The sequence below is a fragment of the Astatotilapia calliptera genome, chromosome 17 (genome assembly GCF_900246225.1).
Source record: "Astatotilapia calliptera chromosome 17, fAstCal1.2, whole genome shotgun sequence".
Lineage (NCBI taxonomy): Eukaryota > Metazoa > Chordata > Actinopteri > Cichliformes > Cichlidae > Astatotilapia > Astatotilapia calliptera.
The window spans coordinates 31,405,987-31,423,704 of NC_039318.1; the positions used below are offsets into that span (position 1 = coordinate 31,405,987).

Genomic DNA, 17,718 nt, shown 5'->3' on the forward strand with positions numbered 1-17,718 from the left:
TCAAAGATATCCCACATATTTCATTTGTTTCTCGTGCGACACAAGGACGCTGTTTACTGTATTAAACTGGCACTGAATGATCGCCCGTTTCCTGTTTCCACTTTTGGCCGGCGACCAGAAGACGTGCTACCCACAGCGCCAGCGACGAGGCCATATGCACCTCTAAATCATGTGGTATTATCACCATGCTGTGCACCAATGAGCAACTATAACCATGATGGAAGACACCAGATGATCTGTCTTTAGCAGCAGAGTTCATTTCCATAATGCTAGATTAACGTGTTTTTTTGTTTGTTTTTTTGGAAATACAAGTCATGCTAATTAATTTGACAGATCATAAAAGCTGTCAATCCTGCAGGTACACACTGATTCAGCACAGAGACCTCTCTTTTTCTGACTACACACAGCAAGTGCACATAACTGTGCATGTGTGTGTGTGTTTGAGAGAGAGAAAGACTTGTCAAGTGGAATTACAGTCACAGGTGGAAAGGTCAAACTCAGTGACCCACACAGTCAGACAGACAACTTGTTGGGCCCAAAAAATGCAAGAAAAAAAATGGAAAGGTCAGTTCAGCCGATACTTTCCTGCGAAAGCTCGAAATCCCATCAAGGAGACAGATATAGACAAAAGAAGCATGTGTGTTGTGCTCCTCTGATAAGGAAACTGTTTTCTTCCTCTGGGACTCATTTATTGGCCCAAACACATCAATAAAAGTTGAAGCCTGGCAGCAGAAGATTACATTCATCACCGATGCCACCTTTTAGTAAATCCCAGACCTCTATGTTATGTGTATTCCACCTAGTGCAACTTCATTGATCATGTTCACCTATGAACATCGCTACACTGGTTGAGAAGAAGCTCCGACCTCGCAGGCAACACCGGCGGGATGAAGTCACGGTTGAGGTCGGATTTGGCCATATGGAGGTGACGGCTGTGTGGGTCTGACCACACCCTCGCTTGCTCTGTGGCACTCGCTGGATACCATAGGTGGTGGCAGGAGGAAAGGGGTGAATATGTAGCCCCCTTCATGCTGTCTAACAGGCTGGACATGAGGCACAGCATCTGTCTCTGGAGGGTGTGCCTGCAAAAAAGGCTGCCCTAGTTAAAAAATAGGGGAAATGGACAAATGTAACTTCAAGGTGCTATAACCGAGACGATGAAGTGCGATAACAAGGGTGTGAACGGTATGGAAGCCTCACATACTGTACTGCTTCTCTCTGTTGTTAAAAGGCTTTTCTGAATGACTATTTACTGCTCAGTGGCATCATCTGTTTTACTAGCTTATTTATTATACCAGTGCTCAGCAAACATTTAGGTTCCCAAAAGAAAAAAAGTGCCAATATCTGTGATTCTACATCACTGCCTGACTGGACTTTCTAGTATTATTTTTAGTAGTAGTTCTTTTTATCAGTTCAGGCAAAAGAAAACAAAGAAAACATCTTGCTCACTGTGTACTGGACTTGTGCTTGTGACCTTTAATATTCAGAATTTTACCTAAGGCTCCTTTTACATAAGCCCACTGGTACCAGTTACCAACTATAATTACTGGTTACTGGAAAAAATGAGTATTCCCCGACTGGTTGTCTGATTACAACCATCTCATGACCTCATGAGTTGTCAGTCAGAGATGTGTTATATGAGAAAATACATTTTGCTTTGTTTATTACAATAATATGAACAATATTTCTTGCTTTGTAAAAGTGGGTTTGTCTGGATCACTCTTTGAAGCAAAGTGACCTTCTGACTACGTTTGTTGCAGGCTTGCTTTTGCACCACAGAACCTTCAGTTCAGGGGTGTTTGCTGGGTGTAATTATTTTAAATGAAGGCACTCATGCAGAGTAACTGCCCCATGTTATTTTACAGGTTCAAGAGTGCAGTATCAATAAAGGAAAAACAATGGCATGCACAGTTCACAAAATAGCATCTAATCTACAAGACTGTTTTTTCTTTGTTTTTAACTAATCCAAACCGCACTTTAACTATACTTAGCTGTTTTAACTGTAATTTTAATTAACCTTTACTATTTTCTTGCCAGAATGCACTCTTATAGATTTTCTTGTTTAGTGGCAAATAGAAATACACGTGTATCAGCCATTAGAATGGTAAATGGTAAATGGCCTGCATTTGTATAGCGCTTTACTCAGTCTCTAAGGACCTCATAGCGCTTTACACTACATTCAGTCATTCACCCATTCACACACACATTCACACACTGGCAATGGCAAGCTACATTGTAGCCACAGCTGCCCTGGGGCGCACTGACAGAAGTTAAGTGTCTCATTACACTGGACTGAAATAAAATAATGGGCTGAATGTTCTTCATTGAATGAAATCACAGGTGACTTTTTGAGTTTTGTATCCTGCTCATGTCTGTACGTCATCTCTGTGTGCAAATACAATTGAAAACAATACAAACTACTTGGTTTGTGCTTTACAGTTCAAAAAAGGCTCAAAATGTAAACACGCAGACAGGCATGTTGAGAAAATAAAAGGAGTCTTTAGTAGGGCCTGATCAAGAATCCAGGAAAACACAAAAGCTGGGATAAGGTACGGCAAAATCCAAAATGAAAACAAAAAGTAAGCACAAAGAACAGTGACAAACAGTGAGATCAACAAAGCCAGGCAAGGAAAAAGGCAGGAACACCAGGCAAGCTGACAAAGGCCGGAGGAAGACGTGAGGCTATAAATACACACAAGGAAGACTGAGTGATAAAAATACAGGTGGAAATTAGGGTGGAATACACAATCACAGGGTGGGACAAAGAAAGCAAAACAAAAAAAGGCAGGTTAGTTAAATTTGCAGGACTATGTACAATATGTACATCTATTTAGAGGGTTTACACAGCAGGAGTGTATCTGCAAACACTCTTGGATTATGTAGATGAGGGAATAATGCACTAGGTTGCAAATGGCTGTTGCATCATATATGTGTGTGTGTGTATATTATATATATATATATATATATATATATATATATATATATATATACACACACACACACACAGTCAGTATTGTCTGGTAAAATAGTGCTGACTTTGCTACAACTAAAAGCACAAAGCGCACAGGCCCTATGAGAGTCTGAAGGCCAGAGGCTTTAGAACGATTTAACACAGCCACAAGCAAAATTCGCAGAATGGCATTTGCAACATAGTGAATGGAGTCCTGTGGCGGGAGAGTGCAGACACACTCATGCACAAAATTACAAATGAAACACTGAATTGTAAATTGTCTGACGAAAGTCATAAATCTCCCAACGGCCGCTGGGCAGCTGGGGTCGAGCAGCCAGCAGTCCTGTCAGAAAAGTGCAGCTGTCTGAACACAGATAGCCACTGGTGTAGCACACAGCAGCAAAGCCTGCAGGCTGAAATCTGGAATTGGCCTTTAAAATGCTCTATTATGTATTTTTTTTTAAATGAAATGTTCTGAAGTCCTCTGTTCCCATGTACTATACAATATGACCATTTTCAGGGGCAAGCCATTACCATAACTTCAAAATAGCTACAATCTATTTTGTAAGTGTTTCGTCCGCATAGTCCCTAAAGGCTCTGTCACACCAGGAGATTGTGGTTGTATGGGCTTGGTGTTGTAGTAACAGACATAATTGGTGACCTAGTTGGCAATCTAACTCCTAACTTCTTATAAGAAAGGAAGTTATTATTAGACCTTTAACTCTTTCCCCCATAAAGATGACATTTCACAGTCTCCCCTGTACTCTTAATGGATAATTTTTACACATCAGTGTATATCAGTAAAGATGTGGTTTGACAACCTTAGAATAGTTTCTGGGGCTTTTTTGTAGTGTAGTTGTGTAGCCAGAGCCCACCCTCACTAATTTCTAATGCACAGGCTTGAAATACAACTTAAATACTACTAGTAGACTTTCAAGGAGTAGAGAGAGTTAAAACTAGCATAACCAGTTCTTTAACTGATCATACTTATCTCCCTAAGGTTGAAGTCATAGCATCAAATACCTTTTTTTTTTTGAGCTGGTCCACTAAGATTTGTAAGCATCTTTCCGGATCTGAATTAAGAGAAAGTTAATGAACAAAACTAATAGTTACTCACACATCCTACGACAAAAGAAATTAGTTGGAGCTGGATCGGGTGACCCTAAAATCCTTTATTAATTACACTGCAGTAGGAGTAATGTTGCCTTTTTTCAATGACTATGTGTTTATACAGCATTATTCCATAATAAAAATTAGCTATAATTGATCTCTGGCTCTCTTCCACAGTGTTTTGTTTGTCCTGTCTTCCTCCCCACACTCCCTGCCCCTCCCCAAGCTTGTTTCTGCCAGAGGTTTCTTCCTCTTAAAAGGGTGTTTTTCCTTCCCACTGTTACCTTACAAAATAAAACACCCAGAGATCACTGTTTTTGTGATTTTGAGCATATATGTAAAAACACCGAGTTGAATTGAATAATAAAATCAAAAGCCACCTAGAGGGCCACTAAATATGAAAAGTGCAACACACATAGCACCGCAACATCTTCAAAAATACTCATGCAAAACACGAGTCCAGTAACACTATGAACCTGTTCCAAGCCCCACTTTAGCTACCTTATAAGCATCCTTCAGTTTTTCACTTGTTTAATGAGCAGGTGGTGTCCTGTTGGGTAGCACTGTTGGAAGTAAAACAGAACAGAAACACATTTAAAGTCTGCAGCGCTGTGCATGTGCCAAAGTAAAATGAGAGAGGGGAGAAACAGATTGCTGAGAGGGAGCCAGTCAGAGGGAGAGCGGGACTAATGAAGGTTACAGAAGAGGAGAAGTATGAAATAGGAAGGAGAAGAAATGAGTCTGGAATGATAAAAGGAGGAGAGACAGTGGGATTGTTGAGGAGTCTCTCTGGATTTGCAGAATCCCCTCAGCCTCAAGTTTTGGTACAAAGTCATACTGACACACTTACTGCCTGGTGAGCCCTCTATCTTTCTCTTCCTCCACTTTCTTTCACACTGGTAATGAGGACTGTAGGTGTCCGCCGACTGTCACATGCACACCACCGAGCGTTTAACAGTAAGGGGGTGGGGGGGTGGGGGGGGCTTATATTACTCTTGGACATCTGCCATGGTGCCAGGACCTAGGCAATAGTGTGATGCTGAAATAGGGGGGAAGCATGGGGGTTTCTTTTTGTGTTAGTTCCAGCCAATCCCCATGCAAATTGCGTGATTTATATTACATTTGCTCTAACTTTAAAAAATGCTTTATTTATCTGTTCTGTGGGCTTAGTCTCTTTTATTTTACTTTTGGTGCCATTCGAAAGCTAATTCATAGCAATGCCAACCTTTTGAAAAGTGAAAGTGGTGCAAATCGAAAAAAAAAGGGTTGGGAGACATGCATTTTTGTTCTCTTGCTGACATTTGGATGAATGCATCTGTGTCATATAAAACAGTAATAATCAGTGAGTTGCATTTGCTCTTATGCCAAACAGAATGATGTCATGTCTATAATGTAGACGTATAAAGATAGATATAGCTTTTGGGCCTAAAAGTGAAGGAAAGGTGGTCTAAACCAGGCTTGGTTAAATCATCGGCGTATGGTCACCATAGCCCTTCATCATTTATGTTGGTACTTGATGGCACACCAGACTTACTGCAGTCATCTTATGAACAATAGGTGTCGCCACTCAGAAAAAAGCCCTCCATATCAGGATTAATACTGCAGGAGAAGAATTTGAAACAGGAAGAAAAGAAATTGTGGAGTTTTCCTTTTTGAAATTTCTTCTGAAAAGAAATTTAAAGATCGTGAGGTGTACAACAAGCCTACATCGGGCTTTAAACCTGATAGTTTTTTAATGGCCAGACATGGTTACCTTCTGACTGCAAAGAGGAGTAACATTCTGTACCTCATACTAAACTTCAACTTCAGGGCTTTTTGTGGCTTCAAGGATTTTTGGTTTTTAAAACTTCTATATCATCAGTGTGATTTTTTTCCCCCCTTCAACCCCCAGAAATCTTTTGGCAATTATTTCATCATTCGGGCATTAAAGGGTTAAATGGTTCTCCATAAACCATGATGTCACGATGTTGATGTCCATCTTTTATTGGCAATTTACTGTTCTTACAGGTTTTTAAGACCGCAGCTATTTTGCTAGCAGCAAAGAGCAGTGGAAGCACATGGAAACAAATAATATTGCTCTTATTTCTTGTGTACATGAATTTAGAGTTTTAGAGATGATGGTGTTATCTGTGCATGGAACCAGACTCCAGCTAGATTTTTTATGAAAGCATTATGCTACGTCCACGCTCATCCTGCGTTGCCTTGAAAGGAGTTGCTTGTGGACATTTCAGTATCTGGTTGCCTAAGTATCCATCTATCCTTCCAGGTCTGTCGCAGGGCTAACCTGGGTAACTCTGTAACATATGTACTATCAGGTCACATGTCAATCAGCGGTATCCTGCACTCTCATTGGTAGTTGCTTTAGTCCCACCCATTGCAATTTAATCCCTAGTCACCTGATTTACTTTATATCAGGGGTCCCCAACCTTTTTGCGCCATGGACCGGTTTATGTCCGACAATATTTTCACAGACCAGCCTTTAAGGTGATAAATATAACAAAATAAAACCAGTACCGGTATAAAAAAAAAAGAAGATTTATTCATAACACACGGGAAAAGACCCAGGGAAACCAAGTTAACGCTAAAAATTATTTAAAAAAATAATGCTAAAAACCAATAAAAACCCTGAAAACCATGAATTTCACACCTGAGCCTCAACTCTCACGGACCGGTACCAAACAACTCGGGGGTTTGGGACCGCTGCTTTATATGGGCTCCGCTCACCACATTGCTTGGCAACTTTAGAGTGACATCAATCCTCTAATCTAAAAATATAAACACTTTTAAGACAGCAACTGGGTATGATTTAAATGCTTGTATACTCATAATCTTATAATTTTGCTGACTACATCCTGACTGCACTGACTGCATTCAGTGTTCCAACATATCACAGCTACGCCTTTTGTTTTGGCAAGTATGTGCAAGTCCATTAACAGTTTCCTACAAAAGCAGCCGCAACCTCCTAGAGTTTCTCTTAAATTGACGTGACCAATTTTCTTGCACTCCACCCAGGCAGACAACGCAAACATCCACCGCCTCATTAAAAGCATGGGGGCATTTAGTTTGAAAGCATAACGAGCTTGAGATTGCAGCGCTGTGAATAAGGCTCATAAAAGCAGCATCATGCGGTGGTGGAAAGTTACGTTAATGACAGTATATTTGTTCCATTTTAGAGAGGTCATAACAAAGACGCCTACGGCTGCCTTGTCGTCATTAAACATCATTAACATCAACTAAGTGACAACAAGCTGACATTTAAAGTATGAACCCCACATGTACATGTGTATGTGTATATATATATATATATATATATGTATATATATATATATATATATATATATATATATATATATATATATATATATATATATATATTTTTTTTTTTTTTTTTTTTTTTTATTTATTTATTTATTTATTTTCCAGATTGACACTTTGGATGATAGTATATGATTACAGTATATTTTAGATAGCAAAAGGAACTGGCGTGCAACAACACTGCTCAGTCTCATCATGCTGTATCTAGTTTCGCTGCTGTCTGTAACAGTATAAGATACTAAATGATGAATGAATTTTGGCCCGATGTTTGCCAGCACTGTTCCCGACAAAAGAGATGATCCAGAACATGTGTTTCCTCCCAGTGATGTAAAGTGTGCAACTGAAAATTACAAGGTTATCCAACCTTCACTTGCTGTTTAAAGTTGTCTTAAACACCTGAAACCTGCTGAAATGAGTCAAAGAAAATATTTATTTTTGGCTATATGTTTTTCCTCAGCAGATTCACCCCACCAGCCAAGCACTGTACAATATAACAAGTTACTCATTCACCACATTTTACAGTAATGCAGGGTTTCCGTCATCATTAGTATCTAAAATTTCTTAATCATGTGTTTTATTTCTCACTCTATATTTTAGGACTTTCACTTGAGCATTAAATTGGAACAATTCCTTTTTTTTTTAACATGACAGCAGACAGGAAAAAATCCCATCATATGTTAGGTCACAGAAGTCCATTTCTGACAAACAACACAAAGGAAAACAGCAGAACACATTTGCTGGCTGTGCTTTGAACTGTATTGCTTCTAGACAGTCACAGTCAGAGGAGATGTGATGAATTCCCCCGGAGCCAGCTCGGGAAGAAGAGCTGAACTTGTTCTCACATCTCCTGCTACTGAGGAGAAATAACTAGCTTCACTCACTTTGATGGAGTAAAGAAATACACACACAGACACAGACACACACACATATACCCACTGGCTCTTTGCCTGTTTGCTTGAAAGAAACTCATTTTTGTGCATCTCTCTCATGCACCCTGTCTTTTTTCTTCTCCTCCGGGTTTCCCACTCAACCCGGCTTCTTTCCTATACCCCCCTTCTTAGATTTGCTCTCAATTTTCTGAGTTTATCCTCGTTGTTGAGGTTTTTTTTGTTTCACCCTGACCCCGATCCCTTTAAAACACCGTCATTAACAATGTCACCTTTGCTTGTCATTAACTTTATGGCAATGATTATTCCGCTGCCGCCAGCGCACTCTCCTTCAAGTCTCACTTACCTGTGCGATCTCGTAGAGCAGTTTGTAGTGTTCCTCCCGTTTCTGCAAGGTGCACAAATTGCAGCCCATTCTAGTTGTCAGGGAAACAGTGCCGAGTGCCCGCTGGAGTGTGTGTGCTGTCTGCGGTGTGTATGAACTCCCCCTTGGGCGATACACACTCGGGCTCCTCTTCCTTGGCTCCCCCACACCTCTTTCTCATCCGTGTATCCTCAGAGATCCCCTCTGTCGCTCTGAGCGCACCACACACGTGTTTCAATTCACTGTTTCAACGCAGGCTCTGGAAGTACTACCTTCAGTTTGTGAAGTGAGTGTGTGTTTGTAAGTGTTTTTGTGTTGTGTGAAGCAGTAATTAGATGAGTGAAACGCACCTGGCTTTCTTCCCCTCTTTGCCTGTCACTCCTTCCCTGGAGTCTCACTTGCATGCCTACATACACTCTCTCCCTCCACTCTCTATACTCCACCACCTCCTCTCTCAGTGTGAGCACACTCTTGTGCATACACACACTTTTGGCTCATGGAGTCACACCTCCTCCTGTGGCAGGCTGCCTACACATGGCTGCTCCTACTCCACCTCATGAATAGATGGCATCCTCATTGGCTGTTTAAGGAGAAGGGGGCTGGGAGAAAAAGAGAGGAGGGGACTGCTCTTATCTTGGGAAGAGTCAGATTCTGAACATCAGTGCTGTTGCGTGTAAGCAAAGGAAAGGACAGGCTGCATGCATGCGTGCGTGTGTGTGTAGTAAAGGTGGGCAGACAGATCCCAATATCCATAGTATTGATACTTGCATGATTGGATCGATTATCTATGCTCTAAGTTAGATATGTAGTCCAGTAAATTGGGTTAAATTACTTTAAATAACAGAAGGTGACCCAAACTGCTTTAGAGACATATACATTTACAACTCCCCCCCCCCCCCCCCCCCCCCCTCTTATTTACATGTTAAAAAGTATCAGTATCAGTATTGGTATCAGTAATATTGGCCCTGCATTTATTTGGTATCGGACCAATATCAAAATTTGCAGTATTGCACAGCGCTAGTGTGCAGACTGCACTAGCATCTGTGTTTGTATGCCGTAAAGTACATTTGTTAGTTTTCTGTGTGTACATACTCAACCAAACATTCAATCCATAATTAAAAAAACCCTCAGACATCAGTTAAAATGCCATGAAGGCAGTTAATCAAGTTCCTAAGAGGGCTTTTTGTCAGTCCACACATTTAACAACTGGATTTGGCATTGAAATCAATCTAATTTGGATTCAATCAGATAGTCTTTTGCACTTAGCACAATGGTTGGAGGAGTGGTGTTTAGCGGCTGCCATAGATTTACAGTCAGAGGGCGTTAGTCACAAAACAGATGCTCCCCTCCTCTCTCCCTCTCTCTCTGCCGGCAGTTAGACAAGGGCACTGGACTGGGTTGATACACAGGAAGAAACACAGACTAGTATTGATTGGCTTCAAATTAGCTTCCAGCCCAACTGATCCATCTCTACAGGGGTGAGGAAACAAAAAGGAGAGAGAATGGATGAGAGGAAAGAGGAAGAAAAACGGAGGATGGAAAACTCAGAGATGCTGCTAAGATAAACTGAGAGTCCAGCAATGGCATTACAAGCCTCTACTAGCAATTTTGTTTATACAGTAGCAAGTATGCCCTAAATATCCTTCTAGTAGCATAATGATAAATGGTTATTGCTCAACTCATCCAGCAAATTGTAAACTGTTGATAATGCTCATATCTATATATATCTATATATATCGATATATTTAAATATATATATATATATATATATATCAGAGCATCTTGCAAATATCAGCCAAATTTCCCCCTCCATGCTACACTTGGCACATTCCCTTGGGACTTTGACCATAAAACAGGTAAAAAGAAAAGGGGGGGCCTGAAATGGTTTGGCAGTTCCTGGGTCCAAACCAGATGGGATGCCAAGTGCAGGTTGGATTGCTATGAGCTATCACACTCACAGTGCCATTACCAACATGCTGGTGTTTAGCAGATAAAATACTCACTGTGGTCACCCTTTTATTTTAGTGTAATTTGATGTGTGATATTTTAAAACGCAGTGAACGCAGAAAAGTATAGTGAACACTGAGTGAACAGCAGGACTTGTCCTCTGAGAACGTTTCATGTCTATATCATATTTAGCAGCTAAGTGACTTAGTTAGTAAGATATTTACAGGACTGTGCAAACGTCTTGAGGTTCTTTATATTTATAAAAGACTGAGTTTAAATAATTCTAACAAGTTTGAAAGTCAGTATTTGGAATGACTACCTTTATTCTGCAAAAGCCTGAATTCTCTTAGTCAAGCTTTCATGTAATTTCTTCAAGTAGTCTTCAGAAATAGTTCTCCAGCCTTCTTGAAAGACAATGAATGTCTTTGGATGTTGGCTGCCTTTTGTTCCCTTCTCGGTCAAGATGATCCCACACTGCTTCAGTAATGTTGAGTACCGAGCTCTGGGGAAGCCAATCCATGACTGACTTGTTTTTCTATCGAGGTTTGGTTTTACTGTGTTGGGAGTGTGTGGGGTGATTGTCATGCTGAAAACTGAAGCCATTCCCAATCATGACATTTTCCAGATAGTCCTGCAGATAGAAATCTGGTGGTACTGTTCTATGTTCTTAATCTCAACACCACTGGCTAAAATGCAGCCCACAACCATGACACAGCCTACAGAGTGTTTTGCAGATGGCTATAGGCTCACTGTTGTACCTCTCTCCTGACCTTCTCCAGACATATTACAATATTTGACCAAAAAGTTTCAATCTGGATTCATCACTGTATAAGACTTATTGCCACTGCAATTTTTTCTCCTTGCTTCACTTCCTTAAGGAAGACTACCGCACTTCTTCTGAGACCATATCTGATGAGGCTTCAGTGAAGATGGCTCAAATAGAGGGGCAGATAGATTGCTTGGGTCCTGTGTCAAGTCTTTGCCGGATCTATTCCTATTTCTTAAAGATATGGCTTTAGGTCTGCTGCTTCTTTTGTCCTCCGTTTGCTTAGTTCCTTGAATTCTTAAGAACACAATACATGCCCTGCTCAGTGTTTTGGGCTAAAATCTCTTTGAAAACCACCTTGTTTGTGAAAAAACACCACTTTATGCCTGCCAATCTGTGTTATATTTTAATATAGATTGATCACAACATTTGTTTATCCTTTGCAGAACAACTTTTTTAAAATTTTTTGAATGATTCATAGGTCAGAGTTAAGTGGCTTAAAAACTCGTCTGAAAATGATTAAACTCAAGGACTGGACTGCAAATAAGGGAAAAAGAAGCTAATGTTTAAAGAAAAGCATTGAAAGGCATTCAGAAAGCTTCAAACTACTGTTCCAGACCAATTTAAAAAAGACAAGAAAGTCTGGCTTCTTACAAGCTGAATATTTTAGTGACTTCCGTGCAGCACTGTAAGTCAGGACCAAAATATGGACAGAACAGTCAAGAAGAGGATGCTCAGTGTGAGCCTGAGCCACTAGCATAATAAAAAATATGTAATTTCTTTTTGAATGAATACATGTATAGACACATTTCTTTCACGTCAGCTCAACACAAATAAAAAAAATAACATTTTTTCAAGTAAACTGGAACACTATAACATATTCTTCGTTGATCATTTGTAAGGATTTGCAAGAAAACCCTTTGTCTCTAAGCAAACATGGTATGCAGTTTATTTCCTCTGCAACAGACAGTTTATACTGCCACATAATCTACTGCAGTGGCTGTGTCATGGAAAAACAAGAACTTCTAGTCAAGAAGCAGATATAGCATGCCTGCATGACGAATAGCTGTCACCGCTAAGACTATGAGCAGAGAGCGCAGATGTGTCATAGTCCTTATCACTAGTCATGCAGGTACAGGGACCATACTTGTTCAGTCAAGGGTGTCAGAGCAAATCCAGATACATCCCCCCAGATAACACTTAACCCTTTCCCTCCGACCACTTTTGTCCCATTCTGATGAGGTCATTGTGTTTCCTGTTAATCTCTGAAGGTGACTTTTCAGGATGATATCACCAAATAATGAACTTTCAGATTTTCTTTTAGCTTTTTTACTTTTTTCAAGTGCCTCGAAATCTCTTTTAGTGCTGACGTTTGCAGTCTAACCAAAGGATTACCAATATTACCAGACTCTGGTTAAACTGCCACTGTGGTTCATCCATAATCCGAGATTTGCTGACAAACACATAAATGACTAGGGAGCTAAACGTGCCTCCAGCATTGAAGGCCTCTAATGGCACTCTAAAACGTTTCCCAGAAACTACATCAGTTGTATCTAAAGCGCGATCAGGCAGACCAAAAGTGACCACACCATCAGACGATCAATACATCAGGCTTGGGTCACATGAGAAAAGCTACTTCATTACAGATTTTTCTAAATAAAGACTGTAACACGCCATTACTGTCTTAGGCTGTCTAGTAGTGGTCTCAGGGGACAAGTTGTTGGAGTGGACTGGACATATCAGTATTCTGACTGTATATAAGGAGACGAACGAGCAGATGAGATTGTAATGTATCAAGCCAGCAGTAGAGCAAGTCATTGCCACTATGGAGTTGGACACTCTGGTAAATCAGCATCGGTGTCCAAGGAGAAATACAACTCTACAGAAACATGCTGCCTCGGGTTTGTATCTTTCCAGAGAAGGATTCATACTGCAGCATGATAATACAACTTGAAAAGCTGAAAAACGAGCCAATACAGCAGTGCCAAAAACTTAATTTCCTCAAGTTGGTCTGCAAGCAAGTCAGTCCCAACAGACTTGTATGTTAAAATGCCCCAAATGAGCTATGATATCAATGTGATCACAGCATGGAAAAGAAAAGAAAAGAAACATTTTAAAAAACAAAAACAAAACAACACCCTTTTGCATTTTGTTATAACATCACTGCCTTGATTTGAACTGTAAACACCACCAGCTGTAGCTAGCCCCTTGCTAGGCCTTGCCTCTGCTACGCTAATTTAAAAAACCAGTAACCTGGACCTTTTGTCCTCCAGTTTTGGTTAGTGAACTTTTAGTGTTTTACCTGTCAGCATTAGTAAGGACAGGCAGCAGCTAATATGTTAATTTTGTGAATAAAAATCCAGAGTGGGCTGCGACATCATGGTTGCTACATCCATCCCATCTGTTATTTACAATCTATAGAGGAAAAAACCCAAACGCGCCCAAAAGCTTTACAAGAATTATTTAACAACCAAAGATCAGGCAGTGCTAACTTTATCTGACTTGGCAGATAGTCGGCTGAACTCGACCACATTGGACAAAGCTCACAAAAAAACTCCTTGGAACAACATGGTTTAGAAGACTGTAGACTCCATGTTATCTCCAGCTCATACTTAAACATTTTAAATGCTACGATATCCTAATCCTCATGTATATTTCTCAGCATTAACATTGTCGGCCCAAACAGTTGAGCTGGCAGTAACAAGAAACTTTGCAATAAATTCAAAATAGAAAGTGCTTCATTTATGATCTTAGACTTTTCAGTTTTTATCTTTGGACTGATATTAAGGCAAATCTGAGATGCAAGGCGTCATTCGCCTCATTCACCTGTCCATTTTATAGTTCATATTAACCACTTTAACTCAGCTCAGCAGTTTCATCATTCTGAATTATAGCTTTTTTGTAGATGAGGTGTATGACAAACTTGTAGCTCATGTGCTCATTTAAAGTTGCAAAGACTTGTATAACTTTAAGAACCATGGAATTTATAATCAAATATTAAGAAATTATGTATAGAATAATATAGCTATCCTCAAACAAAAGATTCCACTATCTGAGAATTGGACTTCCAATAAAGTAGTAGAGTGGTGTCTTACCCTTCCGTTTGTATACCCAGTAAAGTATTTGACCGGCAGCTCACTTTAAGGTTAGAAGGGCTGAGGTGGCTTTGAGCAACTTTATATTCATTAGTAAAGTCGGTCAGTGAGATCTGTCCGCCAGTCAAAGGTTAACCAAAAATAGCTCTCTGGCACAGGGAAAGTGTTGCACTTCAAAGAAAGCCTAACACCACATTAACATAATGTCCTGTGCAGCTATGATTAGAAGAAAATCGAGCACTTTGCACATCTCCACCTGAAAATAGTAACTACTTCTTAGTTAAGCTCTTAACAGCTTTAAATTTATGATCTACATCTACATATTCAGTTCTATTAGGAAAGTTTGGAGTTCTTAGATATAGCAGGACAGCTACCTGGGTCCGTTACTGAGATGTTCAAATCACAACAACATTAATTTGGCACTATACATTGAGAAAAAACATGAATTGAATTGAATTGAACAACAGACAGAGTAGTGCAGTAGTGGGGCATTAGAACTGAACTAGTCAAAAATAATAATCACACAGTCATTTTGTGCAGCAGAATACCAAGAAACTGTTAAATAACTTACCAGTGCAAGCATTCCTTTCTTTTCCTATACAGCTGATTGGAGCAAATCAACAGTCAGACAAGGCAAAGGCACATCTTTAAAACTAGGTAACACCTCCAGGACTTGTAAATCATTTTATAACCTGGGAGAATGTCCTTCATGAAGTGTCATTTATTAATCCTTAGAATGACACCCGTGATCAGTGTTCTCCAGCAGTGATATTTGCACCATGTTTCTTATGACCAAAGTAGAAAGTATGCTAATAGGTTCTAATGTCAGTTAACCTGACCATTTTCTAAATTCAGTAATGGCCACCTGTAGTGATAAAGCTTTTAAATGCCACAGCATGTATGGAAAGACTAAAAGACTAAACAGCGGCATTTTTGCCAGTACAGACAACTGGGCGTCTCAAAGCCAACGGCGTGAGAAAAGCCTGGGGGCGACCCACACATAGCTCTCAATAGCCATAACCAATACATTATTCAACAATGTGAACCATTCATCTAGGTAAAAATATGATTAGCTTGCTACTTATAGCAGGGAACTGGAAGATGAGAGCAAATAATGGTGCACTGTAGTAATTGAAAAGTGGCTTTCTTTTCTTCTTTTTTTTGTTCTTGTAATTACATTGTAACTATTCATTATTATCTAATTAGCTTGCAAGAGGCCAGCGCTCAGATCCAATCCTCATAATGACTGTCTCTTTTCTGCTCATTGTCTCCCGATCCTGATTGTTAAAGCAAAATTACTGACTCTGTAAAAAAAAAAAAAGTGATTCTAGTGATTTAATTATCAAATTATGATCATAGTTATAATAGGAACAAAAGGCAGTCAATCGACAAAAGTGAGAAAAACACTAAATAGCTTAACTGGGATGTATTCAGCAAAACACAGAGGAGCCGTTTGTTCATAATTTGCAGACTGCCAGTGGGGCAAAAATCATTCATTAATGAGTTGTTGTAGAAACTGTGTCCCTTTTGAGCAGCCAGGCAAAACGAGGCCAGCACATACACAGAAATTCAGAAAATACAGAAAAGCAATGGAACCATATGAAGAAGTTAAATTGTTGCTAAATCAGTCACTGACTTCTTTTTCAGTGCTCCATTAAACAAAGCTATTCAGAAAAGCTTCTTCTTCCTCTTGACCAGACACCCCGATGCTGTTTTACTCTCTGCTTGGCTAATTTCATTATTTAGTATATACAACAGTTTATGGTCTCATATTCCTCCCAGTCTGCTCTTGTGATGGTGACAGCGTCCTTTACTCTGTAAGCCAGCAGCCAAACTGGCGTCTGACCGGCTGACCTCACACCAAGTAGGTTCAAGTAGCCCATAAGGGTGGAGTTGTCCTCAGGCACTGGGACACAGGTTCAGGTTTCCTTCAGCAGCCTTTTTTCTAACAACTGAGCAGCATGGAGGGATAAATAGGGCTCTGAAACAACCTACAACACGTAGAAGGTACTTGCTCTGACAAAATGATAGCTCAAGTATGTTTTTATACACTCATCCATGCTGGTTTGCACACTGGTTTCCACTGCTCACTGGTGTGTCAGTCTACCTTTGTACATTAATCCTTGAGATTGAATCCTGTTAACCTTCCATATTCATTGTCTTGCAGACCTGCAGAATTATATGGTTGAACATTTTTAAACTGAATACAATGCCTTGAAATTTGCCAAGATATTCATATTTGCCTTTAGAAGAATTTTGATGATCCTTTTCTCTTTGACATAAAATATTTTGACCATGAGCAGGTTTTAAGAAATGAAGTGGAAACCTCCCGAGCTGAAAAATGAAGACAAGGCAGAAAGAGCAAAAACATGGAGTTCTTGAAATGATTTCTTGACCATGCATTCCAAAAATAAACTCAACTCCCTTGTTAAAAGGCCCAAATTTACAGCAGATGTAATCACTTGTTGTTATTTTGTTCTTTTAGGCAACCCCCGGGCCACAGACCGTTACTGGTCCGTGAGTTGTTTGGTGCTGGGCCACAAGAGTTGAGGCTCGGGTGTGAAATTTATGGTTTTCAGGGTTTTTAATCGTTTTTATCGTTAACTCGGTTTCCCTGGGTTTTTCCCATGTGTTATGAATAAATCTTCTTTTTTTGGTACCAGTACTGGTTTTATTTTGTTGTATTTATCCGCGACACCTTAAAGGCCGGTCCGTGAAAATAGTGTCGGACATTAACCGGTCCGTGGAGCAAAAAAGGTTGGGGACCGCTGCTTTAAGGGCCATGGGTACTTTGAGTGCTCCCGACTAGCTGTTTGTTAAGTGCCCTATTCAGCTATGATTGGAAGAACACAAAGCATCATCTGAAAACAATAACTACTTCTTGGTTAAGCTCTGAATTATTTCTGGGGTTTTTTTTACATTAAAGTTCTATAACCAAAGTAAGATCCAAAGTTCGGTATAGCAGGACAGCTACCTGGATCCTTCAGAAATGTTCAAAGGCTACAATGTTTAACATAAGCAACTGTTGTGATTTAGCGCTGCATAAAGAAAATTGAATTAAATTGAATTGATTTGAACAACAGACAAAATACTTAAGCTGAGATTCAAAATAAAGTTAAATGACGGTACAATATTTTGGGTTATGGTAAGATACTGCAGTAGGTGTGTACCACTCAGCAAAATTTAAACAGTATGAAAGGAGATTTTTTTTTCAAATTAAAATTTTAGCAGTTCAGTTCAGTTGAAGTGGTAGTAAAATGACAACAAAGAAAATATGCCGTTTT

The 17,718-nt window shown here is 39.8% G+C and overlaps 1 protein-coding gene across 1 annotated transcript in view; it reads right to left on the reverse strand.

Moving 5' to 3' along the window:
• Positions 1-9,071, reverse strand: part of pdzrn4 (PDZ domain containing ring finger 4) — a 43,583-nt gene extending 34,512 nt beyond the window's left edge. The window contains exons 1-2 of the mRNA XM_026146908.1: positions 8,977-9,071; positions 8,609-8,838 (exon numbers count right to left, since the gene is read on the reverse strand). Of these exons, the coding sequence (XP_026002693.1) occupies positions 8,609-8,677 (69 nt within the window). The 5' untranslated portion in view covers positions 8,678-8,838; positions 8,977-9,071. The remainder of the gene's footprint in view (positions 1-8,608; positions 8,839-8,976) is intronic.
• Between the last annotated feature and the right edge of the window lie 8,647 nt (positions 9,072-17,718).